Genomic DNA, 24,430 nt, shown 5'->3' with positions numbered 1-24,430 from the left:
CAGCAACCAAACTCACTTTGAACCTCCCCACTATCCGCTCCTCTTCCGTTGCGTTGTCGTCGTTGTCCCCAATCTTCCCACGGAGCAGGTTGAAGGTGTGCAGCCAGTCCTCAAAGTTATCAAACTCTGTTTCCAGCTCTTTGTTGAAGACCTGAGATGGCAGAAAGTCAAAGGAGGTGAATTAGGCAAAAAAACCCCCCGAAAGGTGAGAAGAAGATATGGTGACTACCCATGTCAACTCAGAGAGAAGCCGGACACCTCAGCTCTCAATGCCCAGTTCTCTAGTAAGAGAAAGGATCTCCAGGGTCATTGGGTGGGACCTTGATGCCACGAGCACCTCCCCAAACTGACAACGTACAAGAAGGACGCTCAGGTGAATGGGCGAGGTGGCCGTCTCCCCTCTGTGCAAGACCCAGGTTCAAACCCCTCCTGACCCCCAGAATCACAAACTACATTAATCCTAACAACCACCATGGGCCAGTACGTTGCACCAGAGCCCATCCCTGCCCCGAGTCCTGGCTGGGCCAGCCATAGCCAGGCTGGAAAACTCCTGTCCTGACAGGGCAATCCAAGCTGCCCCAGTCATAGAATACCAGGTTGGAAGGGACTTCAAGGATCATCTGGTCCAACCTTTCTTGGCAAAAGCATGGTCTAGACAAGATGACCCAGCACCCTGCCCGACCCAAGGATGATCCTTTCCCAGGGCAAACCCTTTTCTGTAAAGCTTGTTACCTCTGATTCCTTCAAACTATGGTAGTTCCAAGGCACATCTCACCTAGGGTTAGATACCCCTCAGGTAGACAGGGTGCCTCAGGCAGGGTTGATCCATCCTGCTCTGATCTCCAGATGGCTGGAACTGCTACCCTGCCACACTTCCAACCTCCCACCGGGCAGGTAGGGTCTCCTCCTCCCCTGCCAACACACACACCTTCAGTTCATCAATCTTCTGCTTGTTCTTCTTCTCAGGAAGCTCAGGGGCTGACTGTTGCTTCTTTTTCTTATCGTCCTTAGATGCCTTGGACTTCTCCTTGTTCTTCCCCTGACCCTTGGAGCCTTTCATGGGAGAGTCATCAAGTTTGATTTCTGAGTCCGAGGGGAAGCGGCAGGGAGGGAGGAGATGGAAATGAGGATGAGGAGGGATGGAGGAGACAGGGAAGGGGGGACTTCATCAAAGTCCTTCAAACAGGAGGAGCATGAAAGCTGACAGCTGCTACTGCCTGCAGCTCCCACCCCAGCCCTCTCCTGTCTTTCCTTGACTCTGGCCACTGCTGCCCAGGTCACAGCACCTCCAGGAGCCCAGAAATCTCTGTGCAGGGAGGTTCCGAAGCTGACCTGAGAAGTCATTTGGAGGACTACAAAATGGACTGAGAGTGCTAGGCTCTGGCTAACTTCAACAGCAGTGAGAAGACCTGGTCCTGCCCTCAGCATCTGCTTTTCTTCCTTCTACTGGAGGCTTTTCCTGCTGTGTGCAGCCTGGAGAATAGAACCCCAGCCTAGGTATCGCGGAGGGGACAGTGCTGGATGCCCAGCACCAGAGCACAGACTGCTGCCCTGGAAGAGGTGTCGCCCATGACCAGCTGCAGTGACGGGTTGTTGGGGTCTCTGTTCAGACCAACCACCAGCCAGGGACAACACCTACGCTGGGAACAGGCTGCCTGGAAAGGCACGTTCAAAGAAAACTTCTCCCAGCCCTCTACAATCCCCGTCCCTCACTGCCTCTGCCAGCTTTCATGACTGCTGGGCAACGCAGAGGGGGACAGACAGACGACAAAGACTCAACGTGGAAGAGGAGAGGAGGAAGGAATGGGAGTGCCAAGGGGGAAGGGATCCTTCTCAGAGGACAGAAAGAAAACAGTGGGGATCACAAGACACTCCCCAGCAACCCTGCTGTGACAGCAAGCCCAGGAAGGAGCTGCTCAGGGTTGTCTCCAAGGTCAGCAAGAGCCAGCCTCATGTGTTTCATGATATGAAGACTAGTCTTCCAAAAGAAACCAGGCTCTGTATTTTTCTCAGCTAATGGATTTTGCATTGCCCGGGCATGACAGCAACCCGTTGACATGGAACATATGGAGAGCATGGGTGAAAGTCCTCATGGAAACCCCTCCGGGCCCCACTGGAGGTACTGGCAAGGAGCCTCCAGGCTGCAAATGGACAAAGTCACCCTTGACCAACATGTCCCACCTCACCAGTATTCTTGGTCCACGTCACTTGCGGTACAAAATTCATCTCAGCCAACTTTAGACGTCAGTGACACCCCATCTGAGCTACAGACCCCTGACTTCCTTCAGAGAAAAATGCACGTAGGGCATAGTTCATCTTATCATAACATAGTACTGAAAATAGGTCAGACAACTTGCCCTAAAAGTGTGTATTTTTCTTCACTGCCTGTGCCAGGAGAGCGGACAAGGAGGCCTCTACATGCAGGTGAAAGGAGTCAGATTAGATGAATCCCAGACCTTTTGTCTGGTTGAATCTTCCCTTTGTAAAACTGGAGCAAAATAAAAATAAAAATAAATTTAGGCCTCCTGCAAAACGAGGGTGGGAAACTCCCTGAAGGCAATCTAGAAGTATTACTTGGCGTGCTCAACAGACTTCAAGCACACATCCTTGAAGACTATAGCTAACACATCTGCACGGCCAAAGCGACGGGACTTTTAATGACATACTGAGGTGTGACTGCACAAAAATGTCCTCGGACAACGACATGGACCTTGGTGAGTAGTCTGCATGACTTGCGCATGGCCTTCCTCCCAGCATGGATGGGTCGGAGGCTGCCATGACACCACGCTCTGATTTGGCTTCACCTGGTATTAGCACGTTAGCCCAATGCAGCCCCCATTAGCCTTGCATTCATGAAAATCAACCCTGCGTGGGGGTGTACAACATGCTGGGAACATCTGGGAACGAGCAGAAGAGTAGCAGTAGGCTCCGAAAGGGATGCCCAAGCAACCAAGCCCAAGCAACCAAGTCCCGGTTCTACCTTCCCCTGCCATGCTCCCTCTCTCGTTCTCAACCTGCTTACCCTCTGCAATCTCCATTTCTTCCTTCTCCTCCGCCTCCGCTGCGGCCGCTTCCTGCTGCCGGAGTTGCTGGGGGAGAAATGAAGTGAAGAGGGAGTGGGTGCTTGTGCCGAGGTGTCTGCGCTCACCGGACATGCCTAACCCAGGGTCGCAGATCACTCCCCCCATCAGAGCCACCAGCGAGGTTCTGGCAGTGCTGGAGAAACCAAAGTTGCTCAAGCGCAGCCTCCAGCACCGATGTCGGCTCATACCTGGGCAAAAACCAGCCCACCCCAAGAGCAACTCAAGAAAGGACAATCCTGCTCAGCTCCGCCAGGTGAAAAAAAAAGCCTTGCCGGCCATCAGGCAAGGTTATCAAGGAAAGCAACGCAGCCCCAAGCTTTGGAAGTAGCTGGAAACAGGGAAGATGTCACAGGCAGGAAACATTTCCCTCTTCCCCCTTCCGCACACCCCTCCTCTGCTCTGCACCCACCTCCTTCATAGTCTCAATTGAAGCAAAATACTTGGACCACCAGTCCAGCATGCTCTCGTCCGGCTCCTCCTCTTCTACTTCCTCTCCTCCTCCTCCTCCTTTCTTCTTCTTCTTCTTTTTCTCCTTCTCTTCCTCAGACTGCAGGGACAAGGGAAGCAAAGGCAGAGAAGAATCATAGAATCACAGAATGTGTGGGGTTGGAAGCGACCTCCAAAGGCCATCTTGTCCAGCCCCCCTGCAGTGAGCAGAGACATCCGCAACTAGATCAGGTTGCTCAGAGCCTCATCCAGCCTGGCCTTGAACGTCTCCAGGGATGGGGCCTCCACCCCCTCTCTGGGCAACCTGGGCCAGTGTCTCACCACCCTCGTTGTGAAGAACTTCATCCTAATGTCTGATCTAACCCTGCCCTGCTCTAGTGTAAAACCATTGCCCCTCGTCCTATTGCTACATGCCCTTGCAAACAGCCCCTCCCCAAGATGAGGGGTCAGATGAAAGTTAAACGTCCCTTGAAGGGCAAAGGTGGTGGGTGAAGCACCTGAGAAGGCAGAACCCTCCAGGCTGGGTGGCCTCATTAACACTTTCCCCCATTTACAGCCGCAGGCACCGAGGCACAGAGCAGAGCAAGGTGCCCAAGGCTCGAGAGACACACGGTGTCTGAGTCCGGAGGCATCCCCTCCTTTCCGTCATCCCTTTCCTCCATGTGTTTCCCAGGCTACAGCACCGGAATCTTACACAGTGGCAATCCTCCCTCTGCCCCGCAAACTACCCTGGGTCCACTTAGTGGTGAAATAAAGCCTTTTGCTGCTGGTATCTGGTTGTGGTGGGAATAACCAGCATCTCTCCCACTGGGTGCTGCCTGCCCTGCTCCTCCTGGCACAGCTGGGCTGAGAAGGGCTGGCCCAGAAGAGCTTCCCAAGCTGCAGGAACCAGGCCACTGCCATATCTACTGATGAGACAACGCTGCTCTGTCTCTGCCCTGGGATGAAGGGACGCTGGTCCTCGCCTGTCTTGGGGTTGGTGAGGATGCATGGTCCATTGAAAGCCGCACAGAAGGGTAGGATGGGGTGTGGAGGGTTGGGAGCACGGATGCAGAGCAGATCCATCACTTACCACGTCCACCTTCACCACTGCATCCGAGTTCTGCCGCCCAGGATGGAAGGGAAGAGGGAGAGGGAGAGCAAGTTAGCAGCGCAGCCTCAGCCGAGTACAAACACACTGGCACATGCATGCATGAGAAGTCCCAGGCAGCTCCCCAAAGATGAAGGAACCAAGCTTGAACGAAGCCTTGGATGAAGAACCCTGGCTGAAAAAGCTCTGCATAGAGGGGAGACGTCTGCCGTGACACACCAAACCCAACTCCGCATGGGAGACGTCTCTCTTGCACAGAGGGACTGGGTTTGGAAAGACACCTTGGCTTTCAGCGTAGATAATACCTCTGCTGTCTTGGAGCTCTTCTAGGAAGGTCTATCTGGGAAGGTCTGCAAGCTACTGTGGTAGATTTCAAGAAGCACGTGTGTTCTGGGGCGCTCCAGACATACCCATGGACACAGACCCTGTAGCTCCTCTTGCATGAAGCTGTGTGAGCAAACTTACATGATACAGCTTCTCCTGCACATATGAGGACCTCTACATACGGGTGCATGTGTGTGAATGGACCAGGGACCTTGTGGGGTGTTGTGTACGTGCGTGTATCTGTATGCACGTGTTTGTGAGGCTTTGTATGTGCCGTAGCCTTCCTGGCAATGCGCACAAGTGAGGGGCTGTGCATATTCGGAGCCCACAATGTGCCTGTAGGCACACGTACGGACACGTGCTGCTTGTGCGTGCATGTCGGCTGCCCAGAGAAGCTGTGGCTGCCCCATCCCTGGCGGGGTTCAAGGCCAGGTTGGCCGGGGCTTGGAGCAAGCTGGGCTGGTGGGAGGTGTCCCTGCCCAGGGCAGGGGGTGGAATGAGATCATCTTTGAAGTCCCTTCCAACCCAAACCCTTCTGTGATTCTGTGTTGCTGCAAAGGGCCCCCTGCAAAAAGAAATCCTGTTCCTTTTTGTGGAGGAAATTCCAGAGCAGAAGGGTGTGTAGAAGGAGCTGAAATTCCTGCTCTGGGCAAGAAGATGGGCACAGGCACATCCAGTGTGAACAAAGCCTGACGCCTCTGGGACACATCGCCTGCCCATTGCGTACGGTGCCGTATTTTCAGGGCAAAAGAGCAATAGGTCTGAAGGGCTTTGGGTGCCTCTGATTGACTCTGTCTGCCTGGACCAGCTCTATGCCACGCGCATCTGCCGAGTCCCGTACGGCTGAGGCTCGCTGAGCAGTGACCTGGCACCGACCGCTCACCTGGACCTGCTGAACAGGCATCTCAGAGAGCTGACGCAGCCACCCGAGTGCCTCGCAGCCAGTGTAAAAAGGAAAAAAGCAGCCAGGCAATCTGCGTGGCCCTGGACTGCTTGCAGATGACGCGGCGCGCTTTGAAAGGGCAGGGTCGCCACAGCTCCGCAGATGGGGAATTTCGGATGGGTCCCTCGTGTCTGCGTTGGCCACAGACAGGGACAGGGCAGTGCTCATTCCCACCTGACTGTTTTTGAAGGAAAACAGAAAGCTGTCTAATTTGCATAGCCCAGGACAGCCCTCCTCTGGGCAGCGAGCACCAGCTAATTTCAGCCAGGACTGAAAGAGGACAATTAGTAGGACTGACAACGACACAAGGCTCTTCATTCCAGGCATCAGCCCAACCCCATGTTCGGCATGACAAGATGGCCTCTGTTTGGGTAGAATCCCTCAAAGACTGGCAATTCCGTGAGGAAAGAGATGCTAAAGTTATGCTGACGTATGGATACTCACAGCTTCCAGCTTCACCATCGTCTCCATCTTCTTGATGGGAACCTCAGGTTCCATATTGACCACGATCTCCCCTGTGGGGCGAGAGCGATGGGCGCCGTTGGCCATTGCCAGATAGCCGTTGAGGTGTTTAGCTAGACAGAGGACAGAGAAAAAGAAAGAAGAAGAGAGGAGGATAGTGTAGAGGAGAAACTGAGAGCTCAGCTGAGATCCTACAGGATTGATGCAGGAGTGAGGTGTGACCACCCCGGTCAGAGAAGAAGAGGGGAGGAAATGAGCACAGACCCTTACAGCATGCTTAAAACCCCCTTTCATAGTGAAGGAAAGCAGATGATGAGAAAGGATTGTCTTTTTTTCACCTGCACCAGCCTCCAGAGGAGAAGATGCAGAGAAGATGATTGCCCTGAAAGTCCCAGCTGTCACGGACACAACCACAGGTCCAGACCTCTGGCTGGAACCAGGGGTGGCCCCTGGCAATCCCCCCACAGGCCTCCTGTCTCTGGCCAGCCAAGGGGCCTCCACTTCCACCAAGGACTGGGGGGAGACGAGCAATTCCTACGGCTCACCAAGCCCTTGGCTGCTGTGCTGGGAGCGGGGAAAGTGGCTTTGTGATGGCTTTTGCTGGGGGTGCTGGTAGACGGAGTGGTGGTTGGGACTGAGAGGGGGGCCTCACTCTGCAGCTTTTACTTTTTTACTCTTTACTCAAATAATAGCGACAGCAGCAGGCATGGAGCATGGCAAATTCATCTCCCGGTCTGGAGGAACGTTTGGGGAGTGTAGAGTCGCGAAGCTGCAGAGATGTCAGAGGTGAACCAGCCCTTCTTCTCTTACAGGTATCAGGGGGAGCATGAAGTTATCATGGTGAGACCCACGGATCAAAACAATCAAAGGGGAATCATGGCCTCACCCTCTGCCTTCTCACCCCCTTGACCCAAACCCCAAAGCACTGCCTGCTTAACCAACAAGCAGGCGACATCCCACAGTCCTTACAACCCTCTACCCATCTCCCTCTTCCCCACATGCTGCCCCACTGACCAACCACACCAGTCAGGTCCCCAGGGTCCAAACCTGGTACCTGTCATATTCCAGTGCTGGGCTTTCTTATCTGGTGGGCGGTAGATGAACTTTCGGAGGGAGCTGACGGCGTGGGACCCCACCAGGGTGTAACGCCCGAAAGCCCGGCAGTCCACCACCCGGATGTTGAGGGGTGGATGGAGCAGCTCATTCTCCGGGAGGTCCTGGGAAGCAAAGGTGTGCTGGTTATCAAGGGCTGGGTGTGGGCTGTGGGATGTCTGAGTTGGTGGTTGGAAAGGCCAGTAGGGACTAAAACAGGGACTGTGTTGGAGGAAGAGGTCTGGAGCAGCTCCAGCATGGCTTAGGAGCCCTCAAAGGCCATCACCAACTGGGATGGAGCTCACACCCTCCATTGCCGTGGGGAAACTGAAGCAAAGGGGCTACGACCCATGGTTTGGGCTCCAGAAAGTCTGGGTTTCAGCTGAGGGCTCAGGGGGAAGAGGAAACACTCACCACTTCGAACCACTTGACTAAAGTGCTGAAGTTGGGGTTTTTCTTGTAGTTCTGGATGAGGGATGACTGGACACCCTTCCCAGCACACTCAATGTCCACACGGGGCCGGTCCACCTGGGCCAGGTTCACTCTCTTCAGATCCCTGAGGCCCCAAAACAAGATCTAGGGGAGGGGGAGGAGGAGAAGGAAGAGCGTGAATGTGAGAAGGACTGCCCCTGGCTGGAGCCAGGCTGGAGTCAAAGGAGTTGGTTGTCCATATCCCCCAGAAGCAGGGACCTGACTGCAAATGTCATTGCCCGGGCAGTGGTGGATCCCTGAGGTATCTCCTCCTCCTCCACATGGCTCATGGCTGCACCAAAGTCTCTCTCTGACACCCCACATACTCTGCCCCACGCCTGATCTGCAGCAGCCTAAGCTCTCCAGCCTGCTGCCCTCAACGCCCTTTTCTTCCTTTCTCCCTTTCTGGCCTTTCTCTGCCATGGGACTCCACAGAGCAGGACCAGACCAGCTTTGTCCATCCACAGGGGCTCTTGATTCAGCTCTGGCCTCATTTTGTCCAAATGCTATCAGTATCACCGAGGAAACTTGCCTCTCCCTTCTTGGGATAACAGACCACCACCCTGATCAAAAGTTCCCCTAAACCGAGGTTTTTCCACCTCCTGGTTCCCCATGGCTGTATTCACCTTGCACATCAGAGGAATATGATTTATTTAACCAGATGCAAGTGTCTGGAAGACCAGGAGCTAGGATCCCTTTAGAGACCTGCAGATCTGGTCATCAGCGTCTCTCCTGAGCAGAGATACCTACAACCATGGCTGAATTGTGCACTGAACGTCACTGGATCACCACCACCTACCAAGACAACCAAGGGAGAGGGACCCTGATTGGCTGCATCACCCTTTAGGTATCTACAGAGACAGGAGAGGCATCCCGCCCTTGATGCCTGAGGTTGGTGGGATGCAGCTCTCCTGACCTGTGGGACTGCTTTGGGTGCAGATGTACTACACGTGTATCTCTGATGCGCCCAGTGAGTCATCCCAGCCTCAGAGATCCCTCCCGACCTTCAAACACCCGTGGGCAGGCTCTCCTGCCCCACACAACGCTCAACATGAAAATGTGATGCCCCAAGGCAATTACCTCCACTCGGTATTTACTCAGCACTGGCCGAATCCCCAGTGGCACCGGCAGGATGGGGCCCCTGTCCATGTCCGTGGGGCTGTCGACTGGGGGCAGGTCTGACTTGCCCCCAGGGCCAATCTGGAAGAGATGAAGCCTGGGTTAGGATCTGTTCCTTTGAGCTGGTTCTCAGCTGCTGGGAACCACTTTTTTGTCAGTCTGGGCTGTAACTGGCACACCCTGGTCTCATGCACTGGGTCTGTGTTGTCTCAGAGGGTGCCTGAGCAACAAGGGCTGGTGAGCATCCAGCTGATCGTACAGCGCAGGTTCCTTTGGGAAAAGGTGTAGACATCAGCAGAAGGTGCTGGGCAGGGCTCTGCTTCCACACAGGACAGACCCAGCAGAAGAGCAAACTTAGCCCACCAACGCACCCCAATGCCAGGGCTGCCCCTTTTCCTCCTGCAAAGAGTTGCCTCTGCCTGGGCTGGGTGGGAAGAGGCGCAGAAATGGTCCAACAGCTCAGCCCAGGCGTGGGCAGCAGGGCGAGGGGGGGATTCTACCCCTCTGCTGCGCTCGGGGGAGACCCCCCTGCAGTGCTGCCTCCAGCGCTGGGGCCTCGGCACAGGAGAGACACGGAGCTGTTGGAGCGGGGCCAGAGGAGGCCCCGGAGATGCTGGGAGGGCTGGAGCCCCTCTGCTGGGAGGACAGGCTGAGAGAGCTGGGGGGGTTCAGCCTGGAGAAGAGAAGGCTCCGCAGAGACCTTCCAGCCCCTGCCAGTCCCTCAAGGGGCTCCAGGAAAGCTGGGGAGGGACTCTGGAGCAGGGAGGGGAGCCATGGGACGAGGGGGAAGGGTTTTACACTGGAAGAGGGAGATTGAGATGAGCTATTGGGAAGAAATTCTTTGGTGTGAGGGGGGTGAGCCCCTGGCCCAGGTTGCCCAGAGAAGCTGTGGCTGCCCCATCCCTGGAGGGGTTCAAGGCCAGGTTGGCCGGGGCTTGGAGCAACCTGGGCTGGTGGGAGGTGTCCCTGCCCAGGGCAGGGGGTGGCACTGGGTGGGCTTTAAAGTCCCTTCCAACTCTAATCATTCTATGATTCTATGATTTCAGGTCCTGTTTCCAACTCAGGACATGAGGGAGATCAAATATCCCATGTCAGCCATTCCCTAGAGAAAACACCCCACTGCAAGGAAAGCTGGGGGAAAAAAGGGTTTGGATGAGCACCTGCCCTGGCAGACAAAGGAGATGGGAAAAGCACCTGCAGGAGCAGGACACCAGGCTCAGCAGCAGCCTGCAGGCCTGCCCTGGGCTTGCCATTGTCATAGGGCATCTGAGCAGACTGCAGACAGACATGCAAAGGAAAGTCTCCTCTGAAATAAAGGGGTGGAGGGAGCACGTAGTCCTCAAGGGTCCCCCTCCCCAGGCACTGTCTGCTCCCGGCACGCACAGATGCTTGGCCAGCCTTGGACCACTGCCCCTGGCTGGTGCTCAGCTGCGCTAGAGGTGCCTCTGGCAGGTCAGTCCTTGCACACCTGAACCCACCAGCAGGGTGCTGAGTTTGCTGGGGCCTCTCTCTTTTCATCTGGGACATCTCATCCCCCCTCCACACCAGGAGACCGCTGAGACACGTCCATACAAATACAACAGTCTCAGTGTACGGGAAAGGAAGCACGAAAGCGGGAGGGCTAAAATTTCACCATACTATTGGGGTGCTGCTATGAATTCACATTCCTTTTTCATGAGACCTTCAAATTGGCATCTCCAAGAACACCAGGACTCCCACTGGCATCTCCCGTATCCCAGTGATGATGCAGAGTTTGGGCTAAAGCAACACTTTAGTGGGGTGTCCTGTCCAGAAGGATGGCTGGGACTCACGGCGCATCATCTTGACCAGCTTAACTGGGCAGGAGCTTCCCTCTCACTGGGCTGGTAGCTGTGCTAAACCCTTCGAGCTTTTCTAGGATGTATGAACTACCTGCTCGTTGCAGCACCTGAGATATATAAGCACGGATTCATCCCTGCTCCCTTGCAACCCTCCATCCCTTCCTTTCCCTCCCTTGGTCTAGGGTGGCTTTGCCAGCCGGTACCTGGAGCAGCTCGAAGGCAGCCAGGAGGTCACCTGCTGTGGAGTTGCCACGGTAGATCTGGTAGTACTCCAGCTGCGGGGGGAAGCGTGGGGGGCAGTAGTGCTCATCTGACATCTTCACCACCGGTTTGGCAAAGGTGCGGCCCATGAAGTCAGCTTTGCCCTGGAGAGGCATAGACAGCACTTGGGTTTGCTGACCCAACGTGAGGTCTTCCACGTTAGCGCCACAGCTCTCCCCACCGTGGTCAGAACACGCCTCAGTGGGCCTGGGACACCAAAGCTCAGTGACAACTTTCACTCCCGCCTTCTTCAAATAAGGGGAAGGAGGTCGCCTAGGGCTAGGACAGCAAAGAGGCCAGGCCTGAGCAGCTTTTCTAAAGGGAAAGACTCAGGAAATGTCTCCTTGCCTCCAGCCTCACAAAAGCTCTCGCTTCAGTTCCCAAAAATAAGATATTGAGTCTGAGTTCTTTACACTCAGGGTGGTGAGACACTGGCCCAGGTTGCCCAGAGAGGTGGTGGAGGCCCCATCCCTGGAGGGGTTCAAGGCCAGGCTGGATGAGGCTCTGAGCAACCTGATCTAGTTGAAGATGTCCCTGCTCACTGCAGGGGGGTTGGACGAGATGGCCTTTAGAGGTCCCTTCCAACCCAACACATTCTATGATTCTATGATTCTAATGAGCAGCAGAGGCTGCACATGTCATGGGAGATGTGGAGGGGACCATCTTCCAAGAGTCAGGAGAAGAGCTGCACCATCTGCCTGGCCTCCGACTCAGGAGTGATCGCAGCATCTAAATCATAAACCTTTTCCTTTGCTGGGATTCATCTTACCACCGTGTCCTGGTCATAGATCTCAATGACAATTATGGGAGGGTCATCCCGCATCTCATGGGCTTCTCCATACAGCTCCACATTGTCGAAGACCAGCAGCTGGTCCCAGGTCGGGCAAAGGGTCTCATTGAGAACCTGGAAGAACGGGAGAGAGAGACTTTACTGCTCCAGATAGGGGCTAAGCCCTGTGAAGGGCAGCAGGATGGGCCATTGGTCTCAGCCTGGCAGCACTAATGGGCTGCTGCACATTTTTTTTGGACCGGTGAGGCATGGGGTATCTCCCAAGGACTCTTCTGAGAAAAAACACCCCAACCCAACAGCAGGCAAGCAGACACAAATTATTTCCAGCATCCACCAGGCTTGCTAAAGCTTGGCAGCCCTCAACCTGGGATGGGAAGACACAAGACACTCTTCAATATGCTCCGGTTTCTCCTAACCGGGCAGGTGAATCGTGGGCACAGGGCCACAGGACAGCTGTGTGCTGGTGTGGGGGACATGTCGCGAAGGTGCTCCTGGGGAAGGGGCTCCTGGAGTCAGTCAAACCCCAGTGCTGTGGCTGCCTTCCCACCCCAGGGCCCCATGATCAACCCCGTCCTTGATTCACTAGGAGTCACGAGACCCATGGCAGGGGAGCAGGATGGAGAGCTGATGGGACATGCAACGCCCGAGCCTCACCCAGCCCTCCAGGTCAGGAGACAGTCTTTACCTCGGTGCATTGGCTCTGGGAGATGAAGAAGACTCGTGCAAAGGGGTCCGAAAGGCCACTGCTGTCAGCTGCAAATAAACTCCTGGCTTGGTACATGTGGGCCCGCAGCTGGAACACCTGCTTCTCTGCAAGAGAGAGGGGAAGAGAGACAGCTTGATACGCAACCTCGGAGCCCAGCTGTGGGGCTCAGCCTGCAGGGAGAGGCCTCGGGGACACGCTTTTGCTCAGGGCCAGCACTGATGAGGGATATAGGCTCAAAGCATGAGTCCCAAATGGATACGGACTTCCTCAGCGTCCTGCTCGCCATGTGCAGAATGACAGCTATGAACTGGGTAAGGAAGAGGGCGCACAGTTCCCACACCCCAGCTCCCCATGGACCTCAGACTGGGACTACTGGAATTATTTCCCCCTTAGCTCCTGCAAGCCCTTGGCCCAAGTGGTGTCCAGCCAGGCTCCCTCCTGCCCTCTCCATGTCCTGTCCCCAGACCCACTGCAGGCAGGAAGCTCTTACTGGTGTAAAGGAGGCTGATGGGGGGGAAGGACGGCAGGTTTTGGCCTCTGGCTGTCTTCTTCTCCTCGAAGCCACAGGGTAGGCCACTCAGGAAGTCTTTGCGCTGTTTGTTGAGGCCCAGCCACAAGTACATCTCCATCTTGGCCTGAACTGTCCAGCCAGCAGGTCCAAACCCTCTCTTCCCAGGTAGCTGGGCACAAAGGACAGAGGAGTTTACAGGGATACAGGGAAGACCTTAGAGATGGACAGACCACCTCTTGCAGCGTCCATCTCCTTCTGGTGTATTGCTTTTACTGCTGCCCCTTAAAACCAGGGACCCAGCCCTCATCATTTTTGATCATGACACTACTCTGACTCATGCACTATTTTCTTCCCACCACATTGTCTTCCTCTTTCTAAGCCAGCAACCTCTTTTGTGGCCAGCTGGATCAAACACCTTTCTCCTTCCAGACATTTCTCACTTACCAGGCTGGGTAAGATCAGTGGGTCACACTTCCTAGCAGCAGACTTCCACCCCTAACAGTAGAGCACGGGTCTGCTTTGCTTAGTACTCAAACCCCAGCAAAACTGGATACCCAGCTCTCTCGTCTCCACCTCCCATCCTCCCAGTCTGTCCTTCCTCCACCTCCCTCCTCCTGGCTGCAGTTCCCCCAGGGAAGACAGACCGGCACCTTGAGGAAGAGGGTCTTCACTTTGGCGCAGTCCTTGCCCATCTCCTCATCCACAATGGAGTAGAGGATATCCTTGGAAGGGACGCGGGCGTAGGCAATGCGCTTGTTGTTGCTCATCATCCAGATGAAGATGTCGGGAATAGTGTGCTGGGGCTGTGAACAGCAGCGAAGAGCCCTGTCGGTGTCTTAGCTCTTTCTGACCACCAAGGCACCAGCGGGGCTGGAGACCTTCTGAAGGCAAATTCAACAGATGCCCCAGGAGACGGATGCACCTATTGCCACGTTAGGGCCATTGAAATGGTTTTGAGCCTCCCACTGCAGAAGCTCGTCTGCTTAAGTACTGCTCAGAGCTAAGCTCAGCAGGGTGAAGCCTAGCGGGAAAGAAACTGGGATTTACATTTGTTCTAATCTAAAAAAAAAAAAAAATTTGGATTAGAAAACTAGAGATTTTTCTTCTCTCTTCATTCAGTGGCCATGAGGGCTGTGGGGCATGGGCCATACCTTCATTCCTTACTATGGAAGAGGTTCTGTGTCTGGACAGGTCCCATCGCACCTTATAGTCTGGGTTATGTTCTGCTGTGGTGAGTCAAACCCAAGGAAGGCCTTGCTGTAACAAAGAGTACGTAGTCGAGGCTGGGAGCCCACCATGGGAAATGAGAACAGGAGGTGCAACAGCTACACCTTCCATGAGGGTCAATAATGGACCCCTCATTTATCAATGATCTGGATGAGGGGATTGCGTGCACCCTCAGTAAGTTTGCAGATGACACCAAGCTAGGTGGGAGTGTTGATCTGCTGGAGGGTAGGAAGGCTCTACAGAGGGCCCTGGACAGGCTGGGTCCATGGGCCAAGGCCAACTGTATGAGGTTTAAAAAGGCCAAGTGCCAGGTCCTGCATGTCGGCCACAACAACCCCAAGCAATGCTACAGGCTTGGGGCAGAGTGGCTGGAAAGCTGCCCGGCAGAAAAGGACCTGGGGGTGCTGGTGGAGCCAGCTTAACATGAGCCAGCAGTGTGCCCAGGTGGCCAAGAAGGCCAACAGCATTCTGGCTTGTATCAGGAACAGCGTGGCCAGCAGGAGCAGGGAAGTGATGGTGCCTCTGTACTCGGCACTGGTGAGGCCTCACCTCGAGTGCTGTGTTCAGGTCTGGGCCCCGCTGTACAAGAGGGACATTGAGGTGCTGGAGCGTGTCCAGAGGAGAGCGACCAGGCTGGTGAGGGGTCTGGAGACCAGGGCATATGAGGAGAGGCTGAGGGAGCTGGGCATGTTTAGCTTGGAGAAGAGGAGGCTGAGGGGAGACCTCATTGCCCGCTACAGCTCCCTGAAAGGAGGGTGGAGAGAGGTGGGTGTTGGCCTCTTCTCCCAGGGGAATAATGACAGGACCAGAGGAAATGGGCTGAAGCTGCGGCAGGGGAGGTTTAGGTTAGATATCAGGAGGAATTCCTTTACTGAAAGAGTGGTCAGGCACTGGAACAGCCTGCCCAGGGAGGGGGTTGAGCCACCATCCCTAGAGGTGTTTAAGGAACGTCTGGATGTGGCACTTCAGGGCATGCTCTAGTGGCAGAGATTGTAGGGGGTTTTTTTTGTATGCGGATGGTTGGACTCGATGATCTCAAAGGTCCTTTCCAACCATGAAGATTCTATGATTCTATGATAACCCCCCAAAACTGACCCAGTCCTAAACTGTAAAAATATCCGCGGAATGGTGTAATTTTCTGAAAGAGGGAAAAAATATTTTGCAGGTATTTGAAAAATATTTGGAAAATATTTCCTTTGGAAATACCGTGAGCAACTCAACTCTAATATATTGGACTATTATGTCTTACACATGAGCTGGAGTGAAGCAAGAGTGTGCTGCAGCAATAAAAATTAGATGGTTTGAGTTCTGCAAGAGGACAGGGCTTTATCCCACAGCCCTTGGAAGAACCACTGACTTTAACAACTCCCTACCTAGCCAGGGTCAGGAACGGCTCCCTGCTGCTGGCTTCAGCGCTGTGTGGACATGTGCCACCTTCCGACGACCGATCCCCCAGGGAACTGCATGGCCTCGCCACGGCTGGGGCTGGAAAAACTGCCTTCAGCTCAGCTGCAAGGGGACCCAGCTCTGTTACTGGCTGGGGAGAGCTCTTAAATTGGCTTTAGTGCCAACTTGTTCCAACCCAGCAGAGCACGGGCAAGCCTGGAGGCATGGGGCATTATGTAGACTTGGAGCGGCTCCTTGCACAAGAGCAGGGACCTCTCCTGCCTACAGGGTTTGCAGAGAGGTCGCCATCCCCCCCAGGCTGCTGGCCCAGCTAACACCCTCTCTCTGTGCGGAGGGACTCACCTCATCCGCCAAGAACCGGAGTTTCTGCAAGAAGTTTTGCGCCAGCTTCAGCTTGTCTTTCATGGTGTTCTTCTTCACCTGCGACCGCAGAGTTGTGGCTTGCTGCCCCATGTTCTCCTGCAGTCAAAGAGGAGCCCAGGACATCAGGTGAGCAGGAGCAGAAGGGAGCACAGGGAAGGGGGCAGCACCAGGCAGGTCCCCAGCGTTTGGGAAGGCAGATGCCTTAATCCCACCACCCGCGTCCTGGTGATGGTACTTCTGACACCCGTTCAACAACCTTGGCAGGATACTGGGAGGGCCCCTGGCAGTGCAGACATCTGTCCCAGCGGAAGGTACGCAGGACAGAGAGGTGTCACCTGTGCTTAGGGCATTTTGGGGTGGCTTCAAGCCTGGTGTTAATGATCTTCTCTCCCCTTCTGCTGACCCAGCTGTAAATCAGCACCTGGCAGTTCAGAAAAGGGGACATGGAGGCTTTCATGGGTTAAATTCATCTCTCTGTAGGATGCAGCTGGCTACTGACAGCAGTGTCCTTGGCTGTGCCAGCTGGAGAAGCCACCGACTCTTTGTACGTCTCTTTTGCACATTTAAGTCCTTTGCAAGGAGCTGGGCTACCAGCCCCAAACATCTAGGCCACGTCTATTCCTGGAGCAGCTTTGCTCTGCAGGGTTCCCCTAAATCCCTCCTTCCCAGCTCCCTCAGCTGTTTGACAGTAATGTGGCTCCTCCTCCCTCTTCCTGGATTTCTTTCCAAGACAAAGCAGAGGAGTGTGGCGGAGGGGAGGCAGCAGTGTGGACCCAAGAGCCACCTAGCACCCGTTCAAGTGGTGGTCAAGTGCCCAGGTGGCCAAGAAGGCCACCAGCATCCTGGCCTGTGTCAGCACTAGTGGGGCCAGCAGGAGTGGGGCAGTGACCGTCCCCCTGGACTGGGCACTGGGGAGGCCCCACCTTGAGGGCTGTGTCCAGGTTTGGGCCCATCACGCCAAGAAAGACCTTGAGGGGCTGGAGCGTGTCCAGAGAAGGGCAACGGAGCTGGTGAGGGGTCTGGAGCACAAGTCTGGTGAGGAGCGGCTGAGGGAGCTGGGGGTGTTCAGCCTGGAGAAGAGGAGGCTGAGGGGAGACCTTCTCGCTCTCTACAGCTCCCTGAAAGGAGGGGGTAGCCAGGGGGGGTCGGGCTCTTCTCCCAAGGAACAGGCCATGGCACAAGAGGAAACGGCCTCAAGTTGCGCCAGGGGAGGTTTAGGATGGATATTGGGAACAATTTCCTCCTGGAAAGGGTTGTGAAGCATTGGAAGAGGCTGCCCAGGGCAGTGGTGGAGTCGCCATCCCTGGAGGGATTGAAAAGCTGGGCAGACGTGGTGCTGAGGGCCATGGGGTAGTGGTGGCCTTGGCAGGGTTGGGTTGATGGTTGGACTCAATGATCTGAAAGGTCTCTTCCAACCTAAACAGTTCTGTGGTTCTATGATTCTAAGACTCAAGTGGTCTTGGGCTCCTCTCTTCAGAAATAAACCTCAAACCCTCAACGCAGAGAGACCGGAAAGCAGCACACCTACAGACCAAAGTTCCCCACCACATTGACAAGGTCCAGCTCCTGAGTCCCCCTCCCTGCCTGGCTGAATCCCACTCACCAGCTCCCGCATGCAGGACTTGAGCCTCTCCCGGTCCAGCCTCGTGCGGGAAGAGTGGTGCTGGTCCTTGTCAGCCAACGTCATGAAGCGCCTGGTGGGAAAGGTCGGCAGCATGAATCCCGTGGCAGCCCCTGGGCTCTCCCCAAGCAGCCGGGGCTGGCTGGATCTCTGCCAGCAGGAGGGCACCTCACTGGAGGAAAATGCCCTCGTTCCCCCCCAGGTTTGCAACCCAATCACGGCCAAGTGTCCTGCTTGCACCCCATGCTGAGCGTCACGCATGGGGAGTAGGTGCTGATGGGGTATCAGTCTGTGGAGGCCACAGGACTGAGGCTTTCACCGCTGGTTTGGGGTCTTTGGGGTGCGGGTGTAAGCACCACCTCACCCATGCTCCAAGCCAGAAGGCAGCTGATACAGCATTGAGCCAATGCAGAGAAACGCTTGCCCGTCGTCCAGAGGATAAGGCAAGGTGGGCTTACGCTCAAGACCTCGCCCATAGCCCTGCAGAGAGCAGGGTCCCGCAGTGTGCCAACTTTGCCCATCTTTTACTCACAAGCACCCACTGCTCAGCTCCTCCAGGACCCCTCGGAGCCGGCGCTCCGGATGCGGCTTCTCCGTTTTGATCATTTCCTGCACATCGTTGAGCCCTTCCTCCTGCGGCATCAACGGGGGAAGAAGTGAGGGGCTGGTTGGGCAGAGCTCCGCCATGGGACAAGGTCCCCCCTGAGGTCCAACCCTGCTTAGAGCAGCCCTGTGGGGGCTGCCGGTGGGAAACATCTGCTGCCTCTCCAGACCTGCCGGCCTCAGGGCTCAGGTCTGGCACACGTTTGGCTCTGAGTGATGGGAATGGTTCCACCGCCCTCCATGAGGCTAGCTGGCCAAGGTCTACACCATGGCTCTGACCCACAGAAAATTCAATGAGCTCTTAGGATTTGGGCATCCAAATTGCAGAGCATTTAGTACTGGGAAATTTCCCCCTTTCTGGCACAGGTTTGCTCGTGGGTCCTTGCACTGTTTGTCCCTGCTTTGTGCCAAGCTGCAGAGATGTGGAGGGAGCCTGGAGGTGCCTCATGCCAACCTCATGCCCCAAGCTGCCTCCCTCCCTCCCCAGCACGTACTGACCAGCTTGTCCGCAATCTTGTCCATGATGTTGGCGTTATACAATCTGCGGCGCTGGTCCTGCCACCAGCTCTTGATGTAGATGCAGGGCTTCTTCTCAAAGTACGGCAGGTGGAAGTAGTTCCTGCAAGAGGAGGCAGAACAGATGTTCTGTGGTGGTAATGCTCCTATCTCCTACTAACACCCTTTTTCTGAACGCTGCTGAGCATCTCCTGTAGCGTCCTGCCTTCACAGGAGGCAGAGGTCTCTACCCTTTGCAGAGCTGAGAGGTTTCCATATGCTGGTGGGATGGAGTGGTAATAGTCATGCTACAGTTAAAGGGAGGATGAGGCTGAAGAATGGGTTTATGTTTCTTGGGTGCCTGAGCACTGTCTATGAGCCTTGGGATGTCTATGTCTATGAGCCTTGGCGGGTGGGATCCATCCGCTGCAGATCCTGAACTTCACTCTTCAGAGAAAGGCAACGGAGCTGGTGAGGGGTCTGGAGCACAAGTCTGGTGAGGAGCGGCTGAGGGAGCTGGGGGTGCTCAGCCTGGAGAAGAGGAGGCTGAGGGGAGACCTTCTCGCTCTCTACAGCTCCCTGAAAGGAGGGGGTAGCCAGGGGGGGTCGGGCTCTTCTCCCAAGGAACAGGCCATGGCACAAGAGGAAACGGCCTCAAGTTGTGCCAGGGGAGGTTTAGGATGGATATTGGGAACAATTTCCTCCTGGAAAGGGTTGTGAAGCATTGGAAGAGGCTGCCCAGGGCAGTGGTGGAGTCGCCATCCCTGGAGGGATTGAAAAGCCGGGCAGACGTGGTGCTGAGGGCCATGGGGTAGTGGTGGCCTTGGCAGGGTTGGGTTAATGGTTGGACTCGATGATCTGAAAGGTCCCTTCCAACCAAAACGATTCTATGATTCTTTCTGCACCTGGGATCACCCTTAATTAAAAATCAGCTTCAGCTCATCCTTATGAAGCCATCAGGACACTTCCAGCCAGAAGGTGTCAGCAGAGCCCCATAGTTGAGCATGAGGTTCCCAGCACCCAGGGGATGGAGACATGGATGGACAGGGAACGACCATGAGACGCAGAGCCCAGGGGACACGCTCAAAAAACGTGAGTGCTTCTCATCTCCCTTCGGCATTCACCTTGACAAGGAGCTGGTGAACAAGTGTGGGAACCTCAGGCAGACACTTCTATCTGGCGCTCAAGTGCCCTCCATTCAGCGTGGTTTGTTTCATTTCCCAATTAAATTAAGTCAGCCGGTTAATTCTATTAACATCTATCTACTGGTATAACACGGTTAAAATCCACTTTAAGCATATCTCATCAGGTTAAATCCAATTAGCTTTCCTTAGCACTAGGCCTTTGTATTCAAATCCAGGCTGTGGCTGAAGCCCAGCCCAGCCGTCCCAAGACGCCTGTGCTGATCCCCTGCAGTTTGGGGCTTTCTGCCCCAGCCGTCTGGATCTCGTCTGTATTTTAGGGTGGCTGCTCCCTGCACATCACAACGCAGTTTGTAAAGCGGACACAAAAAAATCGTCTTAATTTTACAGCTGGAGAAACTGAGGCAGAGACAACAGAAGTGATTTGTCCACCGAAAACCAGCTGCGACAGACCCAGGGCAGGACCCAGTTTGCCGAGTCCTGGATCAGTTAAACACCAGAGCGTGGCTGCCAATGACCCATGGGGACAGACGGACTGCCCAAAAGAGAGATGCTGCCAACTAGGGAGGCGGAGAGGACTCAAAGTCCCAATCTCCTGCCTAACACATTCTTAAGAACTTTTTCCAGCTGCTTTTTGCATCCTTTCCCCTCTGCGCGTCTGTGACTTTGTCCAGCTTTTAAGACCCCAAGTGATGAAGAAAGGCACCTTGTCTCAGCACGAACTGCCTTCACGACTCAAACCTGTGTCTTATCTCCAGCTGGGCTTATCCTTTTCTCCACATGGTGCCCATGACGTCTTTATACGTGGGGCAGCTGGAGAGAGCAGAGCTGCAAAGCCCAGACCTCTCCTCCCCGATGTGCAGTACTGGGCTGTGCCACCAAGGGCGGCAGCGATCCTAGGGAAGGACCCGTTTATAGACCGGTTTCCCAAACGTACAAAACATACGTGTGGAAGCGAACCTGTTTATTCAGTGCCCACCAACGATTTTTTGAATCCACTGGTTAACTTCATGCCTGTTTGCCAGAGGGGAAGAGCGCTAAAGGTATCAGATAGCCATGAGTTTGGGTGCACATCTGGCCGGGTGGATGGAGGATGTCCTTTGTAGGGTAGCCTGGGAGGTTCAGCCCTTATTGGACATCAGAGAATCCACAGGAATGCTCAGAACTGTAGGGAATGGGGTGGGGGTTCATCTGGCAGAATGTAGCATCCAAGTCAAGGTGTCTACAGGGTGGTATCTAATCTCCCTTTACAGGGCATGGAGAACTGGTCCCCCCTGTTGCTCCCAGGTCTCTTTGGCCAAATGACTCCAGGCCCCGTGAGGACACTGACTCCACCTGTGCAGAGATCGGGGGGAGCTGGGACACCCAGGGCATGTGGGAACACCTACAGACCATGGTTGAATCAAGAGCCACATCTCTGCCCAGTGGCACGTCAGTGGCCAGGCGGGGCACACTTACCTGTCTGTGACCAGGGGCTTCACGGGTTGAGATGAGGAAACAGAGAGCAGCTCTCCATCCTCATCACCTTCATCCTCACTTGAGTTCTGGAGCAGCTCGGACTCCTCCTCCTGCCCATCCCCTCCCTCTTTCTTCCTCCGTAGCGTGGGTTTGGTCATGCCATCGATCTGGTTCCCATAGTTACCTCGAGGAAAAAAAAGTGAAATAGAGTCACAGGGTTTTAACTCCAATCAGGATCAGTCTCTTGGCTTAAATTGAGGTAGTGGAGAAGTTCTGCAGGAACCATGGGGGACAGTGGAGTTCAACTCTCTGAAACCACGCTCAGGAACCATAAATTAGTGATGGGTGCCTGCCCCCTGCTCATGTCCCCTCTCGAGACAGTAGGAACACGCCCCCTCCCTTCGGTGGCCAGCCTCAGGAGGCACAAAGCCAGGGCGAGAGAGGGAGCAGCTCCACTGGCCGCAGCACAGCAGGCACACAGTAGATGATCTGGGGCCCCACGTAGCTTGTGCCGGTAAAGTGGCCAGCACCTTCTCCCTAAACTGAGAGCCCTGCGTGCTCTAGCATGTGTTGGTATGGAAAATGGGGAGTCCACCCTGCTCCCGGCCTTGGATCCTGCATTCCCCACCAGGCACGCTTCACCCTCCCCAAAAAACCAACCAACCTATTGTGACCTCGAAGTTGATGGGTTTGTCGCCAATCTTCCTGTCGATCATAGTAGCCTCCAGGAAGGCTCCAAAGAGAAAGAACTCCTCCATCTTCCCAGTGCAGTTCTGCAGGAGAAATCACGGGGATCAGGGCTGAGGTCACCCGGAGAGACACCAAGGAGGACAGGTCCCCTTGGGCAGAGGGGTGCATGACCTGGCACCTCTGAGCACCCTCATGGGCTTTTTGAAGGCGAGATATCACTGCTCAGGCTTTCAAGGGGACCGTGAGGTTTTTCTCTCCCCCGGCCTGAGCCATCTCCAGGCTCATTGCAGAGAGAGTTCAATTAAAGCTTTTAGCCTAACTTTTGAATGTGTTGAGATCGGTCACCACTTGCACGTGAGGGCCTGTCTAAGGGACATTCAGGAATATGAGCCTGAGTTTATTCACAAATAGAACTAATCAAAGCACACCAAACCATCTGCCTGGATGCTCTTTCAGAACTGGAATGGCTTTATTTCCAGGTGGCTTCATTTCCCCCAGGAGTGAATTATGGCCATGTTACTTCTGAAGGAGAGCTTTTGCAGAGAGGGTGTGCGTCCATCAGACATCTCCATTTCTGCTACACACTGTTGGCTCATATGGATTGACATATGTGGGCATCCCCAGGTAGGACAAGCCCGGATGTGTCTGTTTATGCAGAGAACAGACAGCATTCCTGACGGCTCTACACATCAGGACTAAAGCTGTGGGGCTTTTCCTGTCAGGAAACAGCCGTTCAATTTCTCTGACCAGTTTCACCCTGCCAGAATTGGTTGGGATACAGATTAGGTCCTTGGCTTCTCTCTGAAATCCATCTTCAGGATGGGAGTGAGACAACTGGCGTTAGGAGATGGCTTTCTTTGTCGTTGTCTAACTGCCGACCAGAGAAACATTTCAAAGTTTACGATCCTAAACTTTGAAACTTCAGTCTAACTCTAGTCCAACTTTGGTTGGACTAGATGACCTTTAAAGGTCCCTTCCAACCCAACACATTCTATGATCTTCCCTCACTCAGATGTTTCTTCTGCTCAGTACTCCTAAGAGAGGTCATTTGATCATTTGAATGCTCATAAAATCTGAAATCCTTGCAAGATTTGCTTTCATTGTGCTGCCAGATCCAGAAAACTTAGGACAACACTAAATGAAATCCTTGGTTTATGAGATCAAAGATAAAAGACACAAGAGGCCCAAGACCCACCACTGACAGCCGTAGGGCTAGGGGCGACTTACATCAGCAACTGATGGAGCCTGCTCGACTTGCACCTCGGTGGAGCTGTTGATCTCCGGGTTGGTGGTGTCCAAGATCTCCACAGCAAGACTCATCAAAAGCCTGGCCCGGAAGGAGACGCCTTCACCCAGACCCTCGTTCAGCTCTTGGTGCTCGTCCATCAGGGTGTAGTTCCGAGTGGAGCCGTACATGTTCACCCACGCAGGGCCAAAGGTGGGCAGGAAGCCTGCAGCAGAGCAAACATGTACGTTGGGGAGGGGATGTGCAAGGAGGAGGTCATGTCTTTGACTCAGGATACAAACTTGCTCATGGATTGGCATCACTTTCCTGGTCTGTGTACGGTGATGTGGGCTTCAACATACACATGTGTGTCCACGGAAATGCATGCTTGCAACCATGCCTGGAGACAGCTTTGCAGTGATGAGGACTGTGCAGTGCACCAGCCAAAGACAGAGGTGAGTCTCCCGTTGGGCAAGTTACCCAAAGTGAGAGTGAAGACAAAAGAACACCCCATTAGTCCCCTTTCTAGAGCCATCTTTGGTTTCACGTTGGTCCTGCCCACGTGTGCTGGTGTGTTCACGTGTGCATGAATGGGGGAGACTGTGAAAAAAAAAAAATAAATTCTTCCCAGGAAGAGTGGTCAGACACTGGAATAGGCTGCCCAGGGAGGTGGTGGAGTCACCATCCCTGGATGTGTTTAAGGGTCATTTAGATGTGGTGTTGGGGGATCTGGTGTAGGGGAGAACTCTGTAGAGTGGGGTTGATGGTTGGGCTCGATGATCCCAAGGGTCTTTTCCAACATAAACAATTCTATGATTCTATGATTCTACATTCATCCATTCATGGCAATGAATATTTTGGAAGGGGAAGTTGATCTTGGGTGTCTTTGCTTTCAGATATTGGACTGGAGGCTTGTGACAGAGCTCAGCTTTCAAAGAGCGTGTGTCCAGTGACCTCAGAAGACCACTGCAGTGAATCACAGTCTCTCCAGCTGCGCACCAAGAAGCGGCTATCTCCAGGGGTGGGGAAGGAGCCTACACTATTTTCTTAACTCTCTGCCAAAGGGATGTCTCTCTACCA

The 24,430-nt window shown here is 54.4% G+C and overlaps 1 protein-coding gene across 1 annotated transcript in view; it reads right to left on the bottom strand.

Annotated features, from left to right (window-relative positions):
* Positions 1-24,430, bottom strand: part of OTOF (otoferlin) — a 121,685-nt gene that overhangs the window by 11,958 nt on the left and 85,297 nt on the right. The window contains exons 15-35 of the mRNA XM_054194326.1: positions 23,353-23,576; positions 22,100-22,208; positions 21,436-21,619; positions 18,839-18,959; positions 18,270-18,370; positions 17,720-17,810; positions 16,096-16,212; positions 13,770-13,922; positions 13,099-13,288; positions 12,588-12,712; positions 11,882-12,016; positions 11,055-11,216; positions 8,993-9,112; positions 7,856-8,017; positions 7,404-7,566; positions 6,332-6,462; positions 4,603-4,632; positions 3,493-3,630; positions 3,023-3,089; positions 929-1,053; positions 17-151 (exon numbers count right to left, since the gene is read on the bottom strand). Of these exons, the coding sequence (XP_054050301.1) occupies positions 17-151; positions 929-1,053; positions 3,023-3,089; positions 3,493-3,630; positions 4,603-4,632; positions 6,332-6,462; positions 7,404-7,566; positions 7,856-8,017; positions 8,993-9,112; positions 11,055-11,216; positions 11,882-12,016; positions 12,588-12,712; positions 13,099-13,288; positions 13,770-13,922; positions 16,096-16,212; positions 17,720-17,810; positions 18,270-18,370; positions 18,839-18,959; positions 21,436-21,619; positions 22,100-22,208; positions 23,353-23,576 (2,783 nt within the window). The remainder of the gene's footprint in view (positions 1-16; positions 152-928; positions 1,054-3,022; positions 3,090-3,492; positions 3,631-4,602; positions 4,633-6,331; positions 6,463-7,403; positions 7,567-7,855; positions 8,018-8,992; positions 9,113-11,054; positions 11,217-11,881; positions 12,017-12,587; positions 12,713-13,098; positions 13,289-13,769; positions 13,923-16,095; positions 16,213-17,719; positions 17,811-18,269; positions 18,371-18,838; positions 18,960-21,435; positions 21,620-22,099; positions 22,209-23,352; positions 23,577-24,430) is intronic.

The sequence above is a fragment of the Rissa tridactyla genome, chromosome 3, assembly GCF_028500815.1.
Source record: "Rissa tridactyla isolate bRisTri1 chromosome 3, bRisTri1.patW.cur.20221130, whole genome shotgun sequence".
NCBI classification, from domain to species: domain Eukaryota; kingdom Metazoa; phylum Chordata; class Aves; order Charadriiformes; family Laridae; genus Rissa; species Rissa tridactyla.
Note: the sequence above shows the minus strand (reverse complement) of the source record. Positions and strands in the feature narration are given on the sequence as shown.